The following is a 21,702-nucleotide window of genomic DNA, read 5'->3' on the forward strand; positions in this document are numbered from 1 at the left end:
CCTTTGTTCTTCGTTGATTTTATTTTTTTTTTTTAAAACAATTTTTAAATTTGTTGATTTTTTCCCCTATGGTCTGCCTTTGATTTCATTGTTTCCTTTCTGTTATTTTTTTACTATTACCTTTGTTCTTATTTTTTTGTATTTTTAAGATGAGAACTTAGGAAATAAGAAAGATGTAAAAATAACCATTCAACATAATCCTGAACAGTACAATTTTTCCTCTAAACACTACTTTGGTGGATTCCTACAAATTCTGGTATGTCATGCTTCTATAACTATTAACTGGAAATTATTTTCTAACACTTCAGTGAAGAGGACATAAAACAGTCAATAAACCCATGACAAGTTGTTCAATGTTATGAGCCACCTGAGAAACATAGATCAAAATCACTCCCACCCAGTTGATGTTAATAGCTACAGTGTTGGAAACCCACGGGGGCAATTCTATGCTGACCTACAGCATCACTAGGAAGCAGAGTATATTTGATGGCAGTGAATTTATGTTTTTTTTTAAGATGACCAGTGTTTGTTTTGCTTAACTACAGAAAATAACAAGCGGTGGACAAGTAAAAGTGGTGGCTTGCTATACATTCACCGGGTCCCCACACCTGATGAGATCCTTGAAGGACAGAGGGTATGGGCCCAAACTGAGAACTCAGATCTCCATATATTTTTCCTCTCTGGGTCTTTCCCCACCCTGGTTTCACTTTTCTTCAATCTAACCCCCTCCCTCCCACCACCACCTTTTCTTCTGTTTTTCATCCTTTCTTTTTCTGCATTTCATTTTCTTTAATGTTTCTCTTTTCTTTTCCTTTTTTCTCTTCTTAGTTTTCTTGCTTTTTTCCTGTTTTGATTTTCTACTTCCCTTATCTACTTTTGCTTATTCCTATTTTATAGTACATTCCCCCCCTATTTTCTTCCTTATGATCCACGTGTGTTGTCTTAATTACGGTTTTCAATTTTACCAGTGTTCCAATATCTATTGCAATGGCTACAGAGAACTCACAAAATTCATGATTAAAAGGTTTATTAAGGAAGTCAACAAATTGTAATAACAATGAGAAATGCTCAGAATTGAGTTATCATGACATGTTACAAAGTTCTAGCATATCTGTAACTAAATGCCCAAAGGGCATACCACTCCACTGAACACCTTAGCCTGAAGGTTTTCAGTTCAAGTCCCGTGGGTCAGCAGACCCAGCTCCCTGAATGAAGTGCCCAGAGGCACCCCACTCCATACGCCAGCCTCCTGCACAAAAACACTCAGCTTTCCTTGCTCCACCACTCTGTTCCGTGGTCTGGCTCCTGGTTTTCTTGGGGCCCCTTTGATGTTATGTCTTCGGGATCCAGAAGGTTCATCGCACAGGGACTTCAGGTCCAAAGGAGACACTCCACTCGTGTCTCTTGCTAGTAATGAGAGCCCTCCTCTTGCTTCTCAGAGGGCTCATTTTATACAGGAAGGCATCCCAGGAGATCTTGTTCACAATTACTTGCAAGTGAATCCTTGGACCGCCTTCTCACCAGACCCAAGCAGGGAAAGGTCAACTGGCGGGAGTTGGAGACTTTGGCCAGAAGAGCCACATTAGTAAATCACTGCCCCTGGCCTTTGTTTTCTTTTTAGTTATTATATCTCTCGACATTGAAAATACATATTATTTTCTTTATTGGATGCTGTTTATTTCTTTCTCTTTTTATCTTGTTCTGCCCACTTGGAGACAGCCATGGTCACATAGCCCAGCCTTACCCATATCTCCTGTAGACATACCTAATACTGGGCATAGGCAATCTACCCATTATTGTACCACCTGATCATAGTCAGTCAAAAATATCATCCAACCCTTCCTCCTCAGCTATGCTACATGAACAGCAAATAACTGTGTAGCATCCATACTCTTGATTACAGCCATCAGACAATAGGTGGTAAGTGGCTAAGGTCTCACCAACATATAGTCATTAATTAAATACAAAGACACCACAATTTCTCAAAGACAAGAGAACATTTCAGTTCATGTAAAAATAAAAATACAGTGGCTCAAACAAGTGACCAATACACAGAGACAAAGGATCTTTCTCAGGAAAAAGACATTGAAACTACCTGATAAGCAACTAAAAAAAAAAAAAAAACGGTAGTTAGACTCCTTCAAACAAATTGATGAGAAAAAGACTGATGTAGACAGGGGCAGGGTGGGGATGGGGGGAATGTTAGAAGAATTCAGGAAAATACTGTAAGAAAAAAATGACAAAAAATAAATGTAAACTTAGGAAATAAACAAATGCAACACATAGAAATATAGAAGATTAACACTGTGGTTTCATAAATAGATAATGCATTAAAAGAGCAAAGAAACAAAATTGAATCAGTGGAAGACTGAATTACTGAACTTAACGCCTAATAACTCAATACTGATCTGCTAAAGCAGAGTTTCTTAAAACTGTTGTAAATGATTGTGGGAGTGGCAAAAACTGTCAACAGTAAAAGGTTTCTGAATACACGAAGATCATCATGATGAATCTGCGGTGTTTCTGGCAGCGCTTGTCCATGTTCCATCGTGCAATCGCATTGCAGCCTTAGTCCTGAACACACAACATACACTCACAGTCAATACATCACCCATCTCTAGTCAGGGCCTCTGTCCCAAATGCTAAGCTTTATATTTAACATGTCAATTTTCATTTCCACCTGCATTTACCATCACTCTTTGCTATCAAGTGAGTTCTGACACATACACTGGACTTTTGAAATCGTGTCCACTTCTAACCACTTCTCATCTGAAAATCTTTATGTGACCTTGAGTATACATACTTACAATAAAGTATACAAATAAAACACAGATCTTAATGAAGCTAATGACTTGGATAGGATTGTGAAAGTACAACTTCTAACTCTGTTGCTATTTTGGGGGGATATGAGGTTTGGAACCAAGACTGCATGCAGTAGCACAATATAACACAGATAAGCTCATCAGCACCACCTGGGATACATTATGCATTTGCTTTTGAGTTAAATTTTGGCTATTGCATGTTCTGAAATCTTTACTATTGCCAAACTTTTGCCACACCTCTACAGGGTCACAAAGAACAGTTTAAGAGGCTCTGTGCCAGAGGGTTTTTCTCTAATCATTTTAATGGGGGCTCTTACAGCTCTTACAACAATCTGTACATCAATTGTATCAATCAATAATGTGTGCATATGTTGCCATCATCATTTTCAAAGCATTTTCTTTCTACTTGAGCCTTTGGTATCAGCTCCTCTTTTTTCCCTCCCTCCTCCATCTTCCCACCCTCGTGAACCCTTGATAAATTATAAATTATTTTTATTTCCATATCTTACACCATCTGCTGTCTCCAGTCACCCACAGTGACTCTTTTTTTAAAAGAGCAAAAATTAAGGAAAAAGAAGAATTATAAGGGATGCCAGCAAGAGTAATAACTTATGTGTGCTCAAAATTTCAGAAAAGGAAGAAACAACAAAATTCAGAGAGAAAACTGCCAAAGATGTTGTAAGAAAACGTACCTAACATCATAAAAGACAAGAAGATATGCATTTACAAAGTTGAACGAACCCTAAATAGGACAAATCCCCAGAGAAAATCACCATTACATATCAAACTTCCTACAACCAAAACTAAGGAAAGAACCCTCAGAGCTCCTTATAAAAACAGAAAAACAAAGAATCATCTACCCTGAAAAACTGGCCCTCACAGATGATGGCGAATTAGGGCATTTCTAGATAAACAGAAATCAAAGTAATTTAGAAATTACAAGACAATCTTATAAGAAATACCAAGGAAAGAAAGCCCTTTGGAGAAAGAACCAACAACAATTAGAATATAATCTGAGATTAATATGGAAGTATAGAAGTAAAACAACTCTGCAAGCCTGAATATTGGTTAAATTAAAATATTTAAAATATACTTTAAGTTGTAACAAATGAAAATGAATAAACCCTCTCATCAAAAGAAAAAAAATCAAACATTTAATAAATACTGAAACAACAGTAATGAAGAAAATAAATCCACAAATAAAATAAACCCAGGCAGGAAAACTAAGTGGAACAAAGAAGCCATCAGCATGACAAAACCAGCAAAATACACCCACTCAGCAAATGAGAGCAATAAATTCATTACTAATGATAATTACAGTAAATATAAATGGATTAAATGTACCGGTTGAGACAGCGTAGCAGAATGGTTAGGAGGACCCACATATATGCAACCTGTAAGAGGCACACCTTAGGCACAAAGAGAAAACAAGACTTTTGTGGAGTGAAATTTCTTCTATCCATGTGTTTATAACTCCCACCGAATTATGAGGTGGGATTATGCAAATAAAGTATGTAAAACACTAAAAGAGGAGATTGATCAGTTGAGTTGCAATTTCCCTGGCTACAAGACAACTATATCAGAAGCAGGAACAGAGGGAATTCCCAAAAATATCAAGGGAAAAGATCTACCAATTTAGCATATTAGAAATACCTGCTTGACGTGACAAGGCTGAGACTAGCGAAGGAGCCACTGAAACCAAGTACAGGGATGATACTGCTGACACTGAAACACTCAGGTGGAGCAAACTGACTTTCTGGCCCTCAGAGGCCAAGGGACCAGATGGCAGAAGCTGACGACCAGAGATTTGGCTGCCAGCTAAGGAGAGGTGTTGCTGTGGACTGATGACTGCTGATCCTAGCTTGTGCCAGCCTGTTAGCTTCCCTAAGAAACCACTTTAATTGTGAATACTGCCTGAGTTCTGTGAGGCCACTGGAACAGATGATCAAATCCACCAGAAAAGAATAATTAGGATTACTAAATTATAATAAGGATGGAGGGTGGAGGCACAGCTGACCTCTACCTCGTGGCAATAGATATTGGGCTGGTGAGAAATTTTAATTCTTTCTCCCTTGTGTAGCCAGCAGATACAGTCCATCACATCTTTTCTTCATAGAAAAAAAGCCAAAGGCCAGGGGGAAAAAAACCCATTAAAGTAGTGCCAATCAACAAAAACAGAAGTAACAATAAATTTCTGATACAATAGACTAAGGCAAAATCCTGCATAAGAGACCTATAATGTTGAAGGGTCAATTGAACAACAGGACATAGCCACAAAGATCTGTGCACACAATAAAAGATCCTCAAAATATACTCATCACAAGCTTACTGAATTGAAGAAATAGACAAATTTGCAATGGTAGTAGGAGACTTAAAAATAGACGACTTTCAGCTTCTGATTCAGATGGCCACAAGGCAAGACACACAACAGAATCCCTCTCCAAATATGGAGAAAACCAAAATGGAAGTAAAACATAAAATCTGTGTGTTAGACAGGGTTCTTTAGAGACAAAACCAGATTGCTAATAATTTTATACACACACACACACAGCTGGATTGAACTGAACCAATCAAACCACGAATTCTCCACAGCCAGTGGGCTGTGTGCGCAGAGAGAAGAAGGTGTGGACTAGGCAGATCTACCAAACTACTCATGAGGCTGTTGGAGTGGAGGCTGATCCAGCCACATTTCCCCAGATGGAACTGTATAAAAGGGTTGTCAGCCAAATTCTCCGTGCTGTTCTCAATGTCTAAGAGGAAAGTCCACCCAAACAGGGTGAAAGGATACTGTCCAAATATTACCGACTGCTCTCCGTGGTTGAGGGTAGATCCTGCTCAAATATCACACTAAGGGATCATTCACCGCATACTCCCCATTGCTCTCCATGGTGGAGGGGAGAGCCCATTCAAATAGCACTGGAGCAGTGGTTCTCTACCTTGGGTTGCGACCCCTTTCAGGGTGTCGAGTGACCCGTTCACATGGGTCGCCTGATTCATAACAAAAAAATTACAGCTATGAAGTAGCAACGAAAATAATTTTGTGGTTGGGGGTGCACCACAACACGAGGAACTGTATTAAAGGGTTGCAGCATTGGGATGGTTGAGAACCACTGCACTAGAGGGTCACTAGCCATCTATGCCCTACTGCTCTCCATGCCTGAGAGTAAAGCCCACCAAAGCAGTGTTAGAGGGTTGCCAGTTACATTCTCCTTACGGCTCTCTGTGGCTAGGCAAGAGCCCACAGAAACAGTGCTGTAGGGGAGTGTGTCACTGTTTGCTTTTTATTTTGTTGATTTTATTATTCCTTTCTCATACCACTTGATGGTGCCAAGTATCGAACACGACCCCATCACCCTCACACTTCTAACAGTTGCATTACAATGTTGTAGACCCAACAGACAACCTCTTTCAATGGGGAAAAGAAAGGCTGGCACAAACAAGTGACCAAGATACAGAGCTAAAAAGTCTTCTTGGAGAAGAAAAGGCATTGGAAATATCAGAAAAAGATTTCAAAAGAATATTAGTCAGGTACTTTCAAGGGATGAAGAAAGAGCAAGCACTATGGGGGAAAATGTGAAATTGAAAACATATGATGACAACAACAAAACCCAGAAGATTAATACTAAGGAAATAGAATTAAACAACAGTTTAAGAGTCAAGCTGCAAAATCAAAGCAATGGAAAGCCAAATTAGTGGCCTTGGAAACATCTCTCTCAATTCCAATCTATGTGGGAAAATAATCAACAAAAATAGGGGAAAAGTCCAAAGAAAATCTAAAAATTCTGTGAAACACTAGCAAGAGGAATAACTTATGTATCAGAGGAACTCTAAAATTAGAATAAACAACATCGACAACAATCTACAGAGAAAATACTCCAAAAACTTCTGGAAGAAAACTTTCCAATCACCATAAAAGGGAAAACAAACAGCTATTCAAGAATCTGAAAGAACCCCCCAAGGATAGATGTCTCCCCAAATCACAGCATATCATGGTCAAACTTTCTAATATCAAGGACAACAAAAGACTCCTGAGAGCAGCTCTGGAAGATATTTCCTACAAAAGGGAACCAATAAGAATAAACTTGAATTTTCAGCAGAAACCATTCAGGCAAGAAGGCAACAGAATGCCACATAAAACTCTGAAAGAAAAAGAAAACAAACTGCTAACCAAGAATCCTATATCCAGCAAAATTGAGCAGAATAAATAAGAGCATTTTCAGATGAGAAGAAATTAAAAGAATTTTTAAAAACAAGACTAGCTTTCAAAAAATACTCCTGGGAGTTATTTGGACAGAGTCAACAAGAGTAGACATAAATCTGAAATCAGAAGTACAAAAGGTACCATGTCCCAGAAACCGACTGAGATAAAATAGTACTCAAAGTAATACAAGACAAAAAATACGAAGCTCAACATATCAATTTGCAATGAAGACAAATATAAATACAGCTAATGAAAAGTATGTGTACTAAACATTCAGATAAAAAGTTAAGTAGTTCACAAGAGAAAAAACTCTTACACTTAAGAAAATAAAAATTAACGAGACAACCTTAAAGAAAATGGAAAAAGCTCATCAAACGAAAAGGACAAGTAAAAAAATCTACTGAACAGTAAAACAGTAAAGGAAAGAGGACAAGAAAACCTATAAACAGAAGGAACTCAGCAAAGAAATTTATGATGAAATATAGCACCACACACATACCCCCCCACACAGAAGCACACATCAAAATGAAAAGAAGCCTACAAAGATCAATAATGACATGGACTATAAATGGATTAAATGCACTTATTGAGAGGCAGATAATCAAGAGGATCCATTGATATGCTGCTTACAAGAAACATGCCTTAGACACAAAGACAAAAACAGACTAAACATCAAAGCATGGAAAAAGTAAATCAAGCTAATGACAACTCTTTTTAAAGGCAAGAGTGGCAATATTAATTGCTGATAAAATCGTTTTCAAGGCAAAATTTATCATGAAAGCCAAAGAAGGGTATTTCCAAATGACTAAAGGGAAAATTGAACAAGACGATATAACCATAATAAACATTTATGCACCCAGTAAATAACCCTCAAAATACATGACTACAACTCAGTTGAAGAAAGAAATAGACAATAGTACAATAACAGCACTCTGAAGAAAGGACAGAATATTGGGAAAGAAACTCAGTAAGGACATAAAACTAAACAACACAATAAATGAACTTAACCTCTAGACATACACAGAACACTCAGCTCAACAATAGTACACTATATATTCTTTTCTGTGCACATGGAACATTCTCTAAAATAAACCACATGGTAGACTACAGAACAAGCCTTAATAAATTAAAAAACATCGGTATCTTAATTTTCTCAGACCACAACACTGTAAAATTAGAAACCAACATTAAGATCGGGAGAAAGAAAATCAAATACATGGAAACTGAACAACACTCTGTTTTTGAAAACTACTGGGTAATTTAAGAATTAAGGAATAAAAAAATGTAAACTCCTTGAAACAAAATGAGAATGAAAATACAACATAGCAAAACCTTGAGTCATCGCAAAAGCAGTACGCAGTGGGCAATTTATAGCAATGAACACACAAATCAAAACAGGAGAACAAAAATCTATACCTTAATCCATTACCTTCAACAATTAAAAAAGGAACAACAAAGTCAACCTTCAGCCACCAGAAGAAATGAGATAACAGCAGAAACAAGTGAAGAAGAAAAAAAATAGGAAAAAAATCAGTTAACAAGCTGGGTTAAAAAAAAAAGATTAACAAAATTAACCAATGACAAACTTAACAAAAGAGGAAAATGTAAATATCAAGAACAAGAAATGAACGGGGTGACATCACAACAGAACTAAAATAAAAAAGCTAACTACAATAATATGAAAGACTATACTCCAACAAATTTGAAAACCTAGATGAAATGGGCAAATTTTTATAATACAAATTGATGTAGAAATTTTCAAAAGATCAATATCCTGTATAAACTTAGATGCAAAAGTCCTCAAAAATGACCCCAAACATTAGTAAACAGATTTCAACAAAATATAGATAAAACATTATGATCAAGAGAGATTCATACCAGGTATGCAGGGATTGTTCAACATTAGAAAAAATAATCAATGTAATCCACTATGTAAATAAAACAAAGGATAACAACTACATGACTATATCAATTGATTAGAAAAGGATTTGATAAAATCCAACACCCATTTCTGATAAAAACTCTTAACAATATAGGAATGGAAGGGAAATTCTTCAACTTAATAAATGCCAAATATGTAAAACCAATGGCCAACATCTAGCTTTTAGGTGAGAAACTGAAAGCCCTCCCCGGTGAACAGGAACTAGACAAGGATTACCCTCGATCATCATTCTTATTCAAGATTGTGCTGGAAGTTCTATCCAAAGCTATTAGCAAAAAGGAATCAAGTCTCCAAATTGAGAAAGCAGAGGTAAAACTATTTGTTGATTTTATGATTCTATTTGTAGAAAACCCCAAAGATTTACAATATAAAGTGGTTGGAAATACTTTATAAAGATTCAGCAGCATAGTGAGCAGGGTACAAAAATCTACATACAAAATCAAATTCCTGAGGGGAAAAAAATCAAATTCCTGTATACTAATGAAAGGAAATCAAGAAAACAATACTATTTACAATAGCCACACAAAAGATTAAGTACTTAGGAATAAACCTAACCAGGGAGACAAAACACTTGTATAAAGAAAACAACAAAACGCTACTGTAAGAAACCAAATGGAATCTACATAATCAACAGAAGAATATACCGCTGGTAATATATATATATATAGCTAGAAGACTTACCACGTGAAAACGTCAAAACTACCCATACCAATTGTGGTAGTTACATAATTTCATGTCAAATTTATAAAAGTGTAGGGGTGAAGTCTAGCCTGTCAATCAGGTCCCAGCCTGATGGTACCTACTTTTGGGTGTTGCATGTGGCTGCTTGAGTCTGAAGAGGAACTTATTATGGACTAGTGTCGGACTTATGGGCTTGAGTTGAACTACGCTGGATGTCTTCCTGATATATAAAGGTTCTTGATATAAATATCTTTCTTACACATATAGGAGTATCATTGAATTTGTTTCTCTAGTCAACCCGGCCTAACACACCAATCCATAGAAATAATGGAAACCTGGTCCAGATTTGACCACCATTCTTTAAAGACATGGAAAAACTGATCAACTTTCTATGAAAAGGAGAGACCCAAGATAAGCAAAGCGACAAAGGAAAACAAAGTAGGAGGCCTCTCACTTCCTGACTTCAAAACCTACTATACTGCCACGTAAGTTAACATGACCTAGTACTGGTCCAATGACAGATGTGTAGAACAACAAGACTGAACAGAGGACCCCAAAATAAGTTCATTCACCTACGGACAACTGATTTTTACCAAAGGCTGAAATACATTAAATGAGGAAGTGATAGTGGTTTACCTAAGAAGACATCAGGAATCCAACCAACCTGAAGAAATGCTCACATTTACTAGCCGTTTGAGAGATGCAAATCAAAATACCACATCACACAACATTGAAAGCAAAGTTTTATAAAAAAGAAACAAAAGAACACAGAGTATAACAAATGCTACAGAGGATAGGGAGAGAGGGGAACGCTCACACACTGCTGATAGGAGTGTAAAATTGTACACTATGGAAAGAGGTTTGGTGGGTATAGAAGTAGCACATGACCCAGCAGTTCTTCTACTTGGTATGTATCCTAAAGAAACAAGGCTCGAAGAATCAGCAGGTGTATGCCCACCCATGCTCATCCCAGGACTATGCACAACAGCAAGATGATGGAAACTACTTAAATGCCCATTAGTGGAAGAATGAACAAATTTTGGCATACATACGCAATGGTAGATTACACATTTCTAAATAATGATGATGAAACACTTCATGACATAGATTTGGATGACATGCTGACTGAAGTTATTCAACCACAAAAAAAGTACAAATGTGTTTGAGATCACTGTCATAAAAGAAAGGGTTTTCATATAAAAAGATACAGATTTTGATTGCTGCCAGGGTTTGGGAGTGAGGGAAGGGGGAATTAATAGGCTGAAAGGTAGATAAGTGTTACTTGGACGAAGGAGAAGATAATTACAACAAGAAGGAGAAAAGTGGAATGGGAGCAGACGGCAAACAACTGGATGATTAAATTGTTTAATAGAAAAATGATTATTTGAAATTATGTGAACCCCACCTAATTCACAATATAAAATTATTTTAAATTTATTTTGGAAACTTCCAGAGAAAAAAATAGAATGAAAACTAGATTAATGGAAACACTAGAATGTTCATGAATTTTAAGGAATATAACCAATGTCGCTGAACAACTTGAATAGAAATTATTGAATGTTAACCTAAACTACTAGGTAAATTTTTAACAAGAACAGTGAAAAAATATTGTAAAGTATTTTCTGCTGAAGACCAATGTGTGCATAAGCAAATGTGGTGAAGAAAGCTGATGGTGCCCGGCTATCAAAAGATAATGCGTCTGGGGTCTTACAGGCTTGAAGGTAAACAAGCGGCCATCTAGCCCAGAAGCAACAAAGCCCACATGGAAGAAGCACATCAGCCTGTGTGATCATGAGGTGTCGAAGGGATGAGGTACCAGTCAACAAAGCAAAAATTCTATCATTGTGAATGAGGGAGAGTGCGGAGTAGGGACGCAAAGCCCATCTGTAGGCAACTGGACATCCCCTTATGGAAGGGTAGCAGGGAGGAGAAGAGTCAGTCAGGGTGCAGTGTAGCAACGATGAAACATACAACTTTCCTAAAGTTCCTAAATGCTTCCTCCCCTCTACTACCATGATCCCAATTCTACCTTACAAATCTGGCTAGACCAGATGATGTACACTGGTACAGATAGGAATTGGAAACAAGGAATACAGGACAGATGATCCCTTCAGGACCAGTGCTTGAAAAGAGTGGTGATACAGGGAGGGTGGAATAGAGGGGGAATCAATTATAAGGATCTACATAGAACCTCCTCCCTTGGGAACAGACAACAGAAAATTGGGTGAAGGGAGAGGTCAGACAGAGTAAGATATGACAAAACAATAATTTATAAATTACCAAAGGTTCATGAAGGTGGGGTAGTGGGGAGGGAGGGGGAAAATGAGAGCTGATGCCAGGGGCTTATGTGGAGACCCAATGTTTTGAGAATGATGAGCATAACGAATGTACAAATGTGCTTTATACAATTGATGTATGTATGGATTTTGATGCATAGTATTAGCCCCCAATAAAATGATTTTTTAAAGTATTTTCTGATTTTCTTTGTGGTTTCTTCTTTGAACAAAGAAATATTTATAGGAGTTATTAATGTCCTACTGTTTTGAGATTTCCATGCTAATTACTGCTATGGAATTCTACCTTAATAAAACTGTGGTACCATCACATACTCCATTATTTCAATCCTCTTAACTGTATTGAAACTTTTTTTAGGACCTACTATATGGTATCTAAAGAGCTCTCTGACATAGTGGTTAAGTGCTTGGGTGCTAGCCAAAAGGTCAGAGGTTCAAGCCCACTAATTCATAGCAGAAAGATGTGGCAGTTTGTTTCTATGAACAGTAGTTTTTAGAGCTGTGATCAACTCAATGGCAACAGGTGCATAAGGTCCCTCAAACCAAAGCTCACTGCCACAGAGCTGATTCTGACTCACAGCCACTCTCTAGGGCAAGGTAGAACTTGACCTGTGAGTTTCTAAGATCCTAACTCTTTACAGAGTAGAAAGCTCCATCGTTCTCCCATGAAGTGGCTGGTGGTTTCCAACTGTTAACCTTGAGGTTAGCAGCCTAGATCATAGCCACTATACCACCAGTGCTCCATAGAAAGGTGTAAATGGTTAGCACTTGTTTACTAAACATTGTTGGTCAAAATCTACCTAGTAACACCACAGGGAAAAGGTCTGGCAGTCTGCTTCCATGAAGATTACAGTCCAGAAGACCCTACAGAGTTCTACTGTAACATCTGGGGTCATCATGAGTCAGAACTGAACTAGACTCATATGATCTAGTTTGATGAATGTTGCATATGTACCTGGCAAAGACTATAATTCTGCAATAGTTAAGTATATTATTTCTATAAATGGTAATTGGGTTGATTGATGGCTCGCTGCCACTGAGACAATTCTGATTCAAAGTGACCCTATATGACAGTAGAACGCCTGTGGATTTCCAAGACTAACTCTTTACAAGAGTAGAAAGTCTGTTCTTTCTCCTGTGGAGCAGCTGGTGGTTTTGAACTGCTGGCCTTTCGGTTAGCAGTTCAATGTGTAATCACTATATCACCAGTACTGCTCAAATATTCTCTATTCTTACTGATTTGTGTATATGTTTATCAATTAATGAGAGGTGTTAGTATCTTTTTGACTTTCCGAAATTTGAATATGATTTCTTTGGTGCTGAGCTTCCTGGATCTGTAGTTTAGTGGCCATCAACAATTTTGGGAAATTCTCAGCCATTTATTGCCCTAAATATTTGTTTTGTTCTTTCTTTTCTTTATATACATTATGCATACACTACATATTTGGTAAATGTCCCACATTTCTTGATATTCTATTTTTTAATTTCAATCTTTCTTCTCTTGGATTTTCAGTGTGAAAATTTCTACTGAATTATCTTCAAGCTCACCAATTCTTTCTTCAGCTATGTGCAATCTCTTAAATCCATCAATGAACAGAAAAGGGGGTGAAGGGAGACGTTGGACGGGGCAAGATATAACAAAATAATACTTTATAAATTATCTAGGGTTCATGAGGGAGGGGAAGTAGGGAGGGAGGAAAAAAAATGAGGACCTGTTGCCAGGGGCTTAGGTGGAGAGCAAATGATTTGAGAATGATGAGGGCAATGAACGTACAAATGTGCTTTACATAATTGATGTATATATGGATTGTGATGAGTTATATGAGCCCCTAATAAAACTATTAAATAAATAAAACCATCAAATGCCCTTGTTCATTTCCGCTACAATGTCTTTTTCTCACACTTCCTTGACTATTTCTTAGAGTACTCAATTTCTTTGTTTAGATTATTCATCTAGTCTCGTATGTTGTCCACTTTTTTCCATTGGAGTCCTAATCATAGCAATCAGTTCTTTTAAATTCCCCAAATCATAATTCTCACAATTCTGCCATCATCTGAATCTGGTTGTGGATCTCTTCAGAGTGGTTCTTCTCCTTTTTGGGATGCCTTGCACTTTTTAGTTAAAAGCTAGACAGAAGTATCAGGTAAAAGGAGCTGATGTTCTTTCAGATGTAAAGTTCTGGTAATGTAAGGTGTAGGGGAAGAGAGTCATTTTTATGAATATTTGATGAACATCAAGCCACTCCTCTATTTAAACCCTGCCTTTTCCCACAAAAGAAAAGTCAAAATCCTCTTAGTGGCTCCCAAGTGCTACATTAAGTGACTTTCCATGACAACATTCATCTCACCTCCAAGAACTCTCCCCTCCCCCTATTCTAACCACACTGGTTTCCTTCCGGCGCTCCAACACATCAGGCATGTTCTTGCCACAAGACCTTTGCACCTGTGCCCTCTCCTGAGATGACTTTTCTTCAGGAATTCTCCTGGCTTGTGTTCTACTCAAACACCACCTTATCAGAAGCCTTTATTTCCCTCCTACATTAAACGAATACTTCCTTCCCCCTTATCTACTCTCGCCCTGTCCTAGAATTTCCTTTCCCTCTTCCCCAGCCATCTGTCCTTCTCACAGTAGAGTATAGGTTCAATGAGGCTATAGTTTTGCTAGTGACATTCACTGTCGGATACCCACTGCCTAGAACATGCAATAAATATTTGTTGGATAGGAAACCAAAGAGACAAATCAATGGAAAGATCCAATTATTGGACAGTACTGAGAACTGGGCCACCTGTGCGAGAGCCCTGGTTCTGATACCACAAAAACTTCCTTACTGTCTTTCCCTAGACATACCTTCCTTCAATCTGATCTCTCACAGCCTTCCCAGCCCTCTACCCCAGTGCTGGAAGTAGACTCCCACGGGGGAGCAGCAGGACACAAAGGGATGGTGCGGTGAAACGGGAGACAGCTGCGAAAGCAAGCCCATCTTTCTATCTTAGCCTTGGCTGTCTGCACTGAAAGAAAAGAAGCTAAGAACACTTTGTAGAATGGCAGTAGGTATAATAGAGAATCTATCATAAAATCAAAAAGGGACTTGCTACCTCAACTATTTAGACATCGAGACCCTTAGAGTACTACACCCATGCTAGGCATTGGGCACAATCTTTCGTTTGGAAAGAAGCCAGGATGCAAAAGGTACATCTTTGCAGACAGGTTGGTGGGTTCAAATCCGGACCGTCATTTACCAACAATGTCGTCTTGGGAAATTAAATAGGGTTTGTTATTCTCACTGTCATCCCGTTAATTTGGACTCAGAGCCACTCCACAGGACAGAGTAGAACTGCCTCTGAGGTGGTAAATCTTTACAGGAGCAGAAAGCCTCATAGCTCTGGGTTTACTGATACTAAATTCAATACACATTTTGGAACGATTAAATAAATGTAAAGTGATAAGCACAGAAATGGGTATGGCGAGAGGGCTTTATAAATGAAAGCTACTGTTACATTTATTAAAAATTACCATCACCCGTGTAGACAAAAGGACCTTCAATAGTTTCAAGAGTGGGAAAATATACAGAGACACTTTCTATTATTCACTCACTGCCAGTGAGTCGATTCTGACACATATTAATAGAGATCTCATCACACAAGCTTATCAAAGGAGCCCTGGTGGCACCACCCTGAAAGCATTCTGCAGCCAAGCCAAAGGTCGGTGAGTCAAAGCCACCAGATGCTCTGCAGAATGATGGACAGCCTTGGAACCCTTTGGGGCAGCTCCACTCTGTCCTACAGGGTTGCTAGTTGAAATTGATATGACAGCCGTGGATTTGGCGATTATACCATATGATGGAAAACAGATCAAAACTGTTTCCAAGCCCTTAAGAAAACCACCTTGATGTGAAAGACCATAATTTACTACTTTACTACAAAGTTTTCCCTATCGTGTTCTCCCCAACACCTGAGAAGCGCCGACCACAGTCAGAGGGAAAAGAGCCAAATAAAGAAAAGTGGAAAAAAATTGTATGATACAATGTGATTTTAAATTTTCAAAAAATTAATCTGACTTACACACTTGTAATAGGTAATTTCACATTTTATGCAGATGGATTAAAATGTAAACATTTTATGTCTTTTTAATAAGTTTTAGGATACGCAACTAAAATAACTTTCAAAAACATAATTGATATGTAATGAAGTTTTCCACAAATTTTTGGAAGCGTCTCATATTGGGGAAAATCTCAGAGAAAAAATAATTTTAAAAAAATTTTAAAACCACATCAATTTTAAAGTACTGTCTCATAGCCTGAATCTAAAAAGCGTTATATAAAGTACTGATCTTTATGAGCCAAAAGAAGGTGCCAATTCCTTAACACAAACTGAGGTGACAGGCCTCTATGCTATCATAGTATGAGTCCTGATCTAATATTCTGTCTTCATTAATCCTTTTCATTTTATCTTTGTAAGAGAGGGGAGATGAAAAGAGAGAGAGAGGGGGGAGATAGGAAGAGGGCTATGTGTGCCTGCTCTTTCTGTAGCATCTAGTTCAGTGCCAATAACAAAATGCAAATATTCCTAATGCAAAAAAAACCCTCGAAGGTCAAACACTAGTTTTCTAATATTTACTCATGTAGCACAATGAACTGTTCTTGGCTACTAACTGAAAGGTTAGTGGTTTAAATCCAACTATAGGTGATTTAGAAGAAAGGTCTGGCGCCCTACTTTCAACAAGTCACAGCTATTGAAGACCCTATGCTGTGCAGTTCTACTCTGAAACACATGGGATCATCACGTGTGTTAGGCCTCCTGGTAGACTACAGAAACAAATCCAGGGACACTCATATATGTACAGGAAAGAGCTTTAGATAAATTATGATGCAAAGGGCTTAAGTGGAGAGCAAGTGCTTTGAAAATGATTGGGGCAAAGAATGCACGGATGTGCTTTATACAATTGATGTATGTATATATATGGATTGTGATAAGAGTTGTATGAGCCCCTAATAAAATGTTAAAAAAAAGAAAGAAAGAAAACCCGGCCCAGTCCAGATCAAGTTCATAAGTTCAATATTAGCCCTTAAGTTCTATATCAGCCCCTATGTTCGATACTAGTCCATAAATTCTTCTACAGACTCACACAGCACACGCAATGATGCCGATCGCAGGAAGATCACAGGCCAGTGGTGAAAACTCTTATGGAAGCATCTCAGCACTGGCGTGGCTCTCCATGTAGCTCCTCTAGCACCAGGGCTCTCTCTGGCTGCCATCAGCATAGCTTCATGTGGTTTGTCAGCAGAATGTGAAGCTGAGACTTGAGCGTGTCCCACCTCCAGGGAGGAAGACATGAGTACACAAAATCCAAAGGAGAAGGCCACGCCCACACAGAGGCATTATTGGCTAGACTCCACCCCTTCACTTGACAGAAGATTATGTAACTGCCACATCATGACTCAAAAATGATTGGAACAGCAACTGCACTGGTAAACCATGTATGGCATATCAGTCCCACTGCCATGGGAGTCAGTTCTAAAAGACAAACTAGAACTGCCTCTTTGGGCTCATGAGACATTAAATCTTTAGGAGAGCAGACTGCTTCACCTTGCTCTTACAGAATGGCCAGCGAGTCTCAATCGCCAACCTTGAAGTTAGCAGGTCAATATGTAACACATTATGCCCTTAGGGCTCCTTACGTATGGCACATGCTGGGAAAATTAATTTCTGAGCATCTGTAGGGGCATATGGTACAATGGATATATCATTACATTGATTACATAAGCAGATTCTGAAGCAAACCATCTTTGAGTTTGAATTCTAGCTCAATTTATGAGTTGGGCAACCTGAGCAAGTTACTTTATGTGGTAGCTACTTAATCTCATGTTAACTTGAGGCTATTAGAGTGAAGTGTGGAGGCTAGTCTGTCAATCAGGTCACAGCCTAATGGCTCCTTGTGGGCATGGCTTTCCCCAGAAGATCCTGGGAACTTCCTCTTTTCCTCTCTCCAGGCTGGATGCACTCTGTGCTTCACCTTCCGGTTGAGGAGCCAGCACTGAGATGCTTTCACCGCCACTGATAATAAACTTTCCACCCACCAGCCTGAGATCTTCCTGCATTTGGCATCATTGCATGTGCTATGTGAGTCTGAAGAGGGACTGATGGACTAGTAGTGGACATATGGGCTAACATCGGGCTGGGGTGGTTTCTCAATATACAATTGCTCTCTTATATAAAGCTCTCTCTTATACACATCAGTGTCTCTAGTCAACTTGGCCTAACACAGTTTACTTATTTGTGCCTCAGTTTTACCATTTCTAAAATGGGCCCTACTAAGCTTGTTGTGATTAAATAAGACATGCAAGACATTTGAAAAGGGCTTCATACACAGAAGGTACACAGTAGATATTAGAAACAAATGGTTTAAAAAATAGGTACATAGAGTTGCAAAAATTCTTGAGTAAAATCATCAACTGCTAAAGATGTAAATTTAAATTCAGGCATTTATAAAAGTATAATGTTGTGAGCTTGAACTGAATTTTGGGTACTACACAAGCAGCCTCTTCATATCCTTCTACACCAACCACTCCCCATCTCTCTCTCTCTCTCTCTCTCTCTCTCTCTCTCTCTCTCTCTCTCACACACACACACACACACACACACACACACACACACAGCAAAGCATTTTTAACCCAGCAAACACTAGCACAAGTACTTTAAAGAAACACAATGATGAATTAAGGTGGACCATGGTGGCACTGCACGTTAGGCACCGACCTGTACAACACAAGGTCAGCGGTTCAAACCCACCAGTCAATCCTAAGAAAGATGTACAGTCTAGGATACACTATATAGGGTTGCTATGAATTAGATTTAACTCAGTGACTGTGTGTGTGTGTGTGTGTGTGTTTTCTTCTCAATAAGTCTATACAGAGTCCCTTGTGGTACAATGGTTAAAGTGCTTGGCTGCTAACCCAAAGGCGGAAGGTTGGCAGTTCAAACCCACTACTGCTCTGCGGGAGAAAGATGTAGTCTTAGAAAACCTAAGGGGCAGTTGTCCTCTGTCAGGTGGAGTCGTTGTGAGTTTGGTTTGGGTTTACTAAATGTCAACAGTTACCTGGTGCTGCTGTAGCAGAAATACCACAAATAGGTGGTTTTAACAAACAGAAATTTATTCTCTTACAGTTTAGGATGCCCGAGGTCCAAATTCAGGGTGGCAGCTTTATGGGAGAGCTCTATACTGGCTCTCGGGGAAGGTCCTTTTCTCCTTTTATTATCTGGGTCCAGTGTTCCTTGAGATCTTCATGTGTCTTACCATGAATTTTCCCCAAGAAACTAGAAGGTTCTCAGTGCAGGAACCATGGGGTCAGATGTGCTTCACTCCCAGCTCCTCTTCTTAGTGACTATAGTTTCCTCCATCTCTGCTCACTTTTCTCCTTGTACCCATATTAAGATAAACGGTGATACAGGCCACACCCCAGGGACACACCTCTTACGCTGTCTCAGAGCTGAGACCTCCATCCCAACCTAACCTCTTACAACTTTTGGCTGATGACATCATTACATAACTGCCAAATTATATCATTGCATAACTGGCAAATTACAGGGCTTGGGGTAGGGGGCACAATTTAATCCATGGCATGGGTCAAGATGGGAGGGGTGGAAAAGGGGGGAGGGATGGAATTGGTCAACAGGTGAAATACGAGAATTCAGAGAACTGCGAATATTTAATTTCTGGATAGTCTTCTTTTTTCCCCTTGCTGTATTTGGAAGGGTTTTTCTCACACTCAACACATACAAGTAAATCACTGCGCTATTGAAAATGTTTTCATTTCCATACTTATCTAGAGCTGTTGGTGGCTCCATTAACTTGTCCCTAAAACTCAGAATCCAAAAGGAGCATCAAAGATACATTTTAAAAGGTACGCTTCTGCCATTTGTGGGTGATGCTCCTTTCCTGCTAACAGGAAGCCACCCACGTGGGAGCTCCTTTCGCAGGGCCAGTGAGACACAGAGCCACGCACCTTCTTACCACCACGGCACCACCCTCCAGTTACATCGACACGGCAGGGGCAGCCAGTCTCAAATGGTAGCTGTTCTCTCCAAAAGACAACTGGCACTTGGAGAGCATGTCACACATTCTCAGTTATTATCAGCACTTCACTAACCTCGCAGATAAGGAAGACACTGCCACTGAACTACTCATTGTAAAAAGATGGTTTCTTAAAACGAGGCATTTCCGGGTTACCCACTGAGCCCACCTGCTCTGCTCTCCCTGTCTACCCAACATCAAACCAACCTCACGGTCACCGTGTCCAGACCAACTCACATGGACCCTAAAGAACAGGGCAGAACTGCCCCTGTGGGTTTCCAAGACTGCAACTCTTTACCGGAGTGGAAAGCCGCGTCGTTCTCTCATGGTGAGGCGGCTGGTTTTGAACTGCTGACCTTGAGGGCACACCACCACCAGGGCTCCATCCCCTGCCCACACACATTCTCAAGAACTCGATAGCCAGAGGGCGCCCCCAGGCAGGTGTCCAACCCCTCTCTCCCTTTACACCTCCTGGAGGCCTCTGGAGACATCATCCTTGTGGCTGGCAACTCCCTGAACCGTATCTATTCACGCTGACACCTCTTCAAAGCGGCAGGTGCGTCTGTACGTCAGGTTTTTTTAATGAGTTTAATAGGGGCCAGGTGGTATACTCAAGCCCCCTCGAGTTCCTTAAGAATAATTTCTTACGATGTTGACGATGCCTTAATTATGGGTTAATTATGTCCCGTAGTGAGGATGCTGTATTCGGGAGGGGGGTGCCTCCCGCTTAAGCCCCCCATTAAAAAGTGGGAGGAGGGTATGCATGGGAAAATCTCCAAAATCAGCCCGTTAGAATGATGCATTTGAAAGCAATGCACAATTGTATCACAGGGCAGACATAAATTTATCGAAACAAGACGAGTCGCCTACCGACGGGGTAGTATACATCTAAATATGTACGCCGAAACGTATGCCTAGATCTTCATTTTTCCTTTTGAAACCACACCCTCCTTGGGTGGCTTCCCAGATTCGCCCGGGCCAAATGGTCAGCGTCACGCCGTCCGGGCGCCCACGGGGAGGGGACCTGGCTGCGGCTCCCTGGTCCAGCGGCGGAGCCCCCCGCGTGGCGGGGGCCCCGCAGGCGAGCACTTCGGGGACTCCCTGGATGCCCCCTGCTCCGGGCCCGCCCAGCGCGGTCGCGCAGCCCGCAGGCCGCGGCGCAGCCTCGGCGCGACCCCAGCGCCGCCCGCCAGGCCCGGAGGGCGGCCGCCGGGGGACCTGGCCCCGGGCGGGGGCAGCGGACGGCCCGGCGGGCGCGGGTCCCACACTCACCATGGCCGAAGAGCCGCGAGCGCGCCCACAGCCCGGAGTCACACGGCGCCGGCGACGCCCGTTGTCCTGGTGACGCCAGACCGGCGCCCCGCCTCGCTCCCCAAGGTGGGCTCGGAGCAGGTCATTGGCGGTCTGCGAGCACGTGGCCAGGGAGGGCGGGGCCGTCGGACCGCCCCGCCCCGCCCCAGGCGATTGGGCGGGGTCTCCTACCCATTTCTGGGGGACCCTTCTCACCTTGATTCCTCTCACCTGACAGACAGATAACCAGGGTGGAAAACTGCCCAGCTGCGAGCCAGCGGAACGGTTTTCTTTATTTACCAAGCAGATCCCATAGGTGATAATTTGATTCTGTTTTTCATATTCTGACTATTGAAGCCATGTTTGAAGGACAATAAAAGAGGAATCTGAAAAAAAAAAAA

At 40.3% G+C, this 21,702-nt stretch overlaps 1 protein-coding gene across 1 annotated transcript in view; it reads right to left on the reverse strand.

Annotated features, from left to right (window-relative positions):
* The window catches only part of FBXL2 (F-box and leucine rich repeat protein 2), a 97,530-nt gene extending 76,125 nt beyond the window's left edge, over positions 1-21,405 (reverse strand). Inside the window, exon 1 of the mRNA XM_075547087.1 lies at positions 21,284-21,405. Within this exon, the coding sequence (XP_075403202.1) occupies positions 21,284-21,286 (3 nt within the window). The 5' untranslated portion in view covers positions 21,287-21,405. The remainder of the gene's footprint in view (positions 1-21,283) is intronic.
* Positions 21,406-21,702: the final 297 nt, after the last annotated feature.

This window comes from Tenrec ecaudatus, chromosome 4 (assembly GCF_050624435.1).
Source record: "Tenrec ecaudatus isolate mTenEca1 chromosome 4, mTenEca1.hap1, whole genome shotgun sequence".
Classification (NCBI taxonomy): Eukaryota; Metazoa; Chordata; class Mammalia; order Afrosoricida; family Tenrecidae; genus Tenrec; species Tenrec ecaudatus.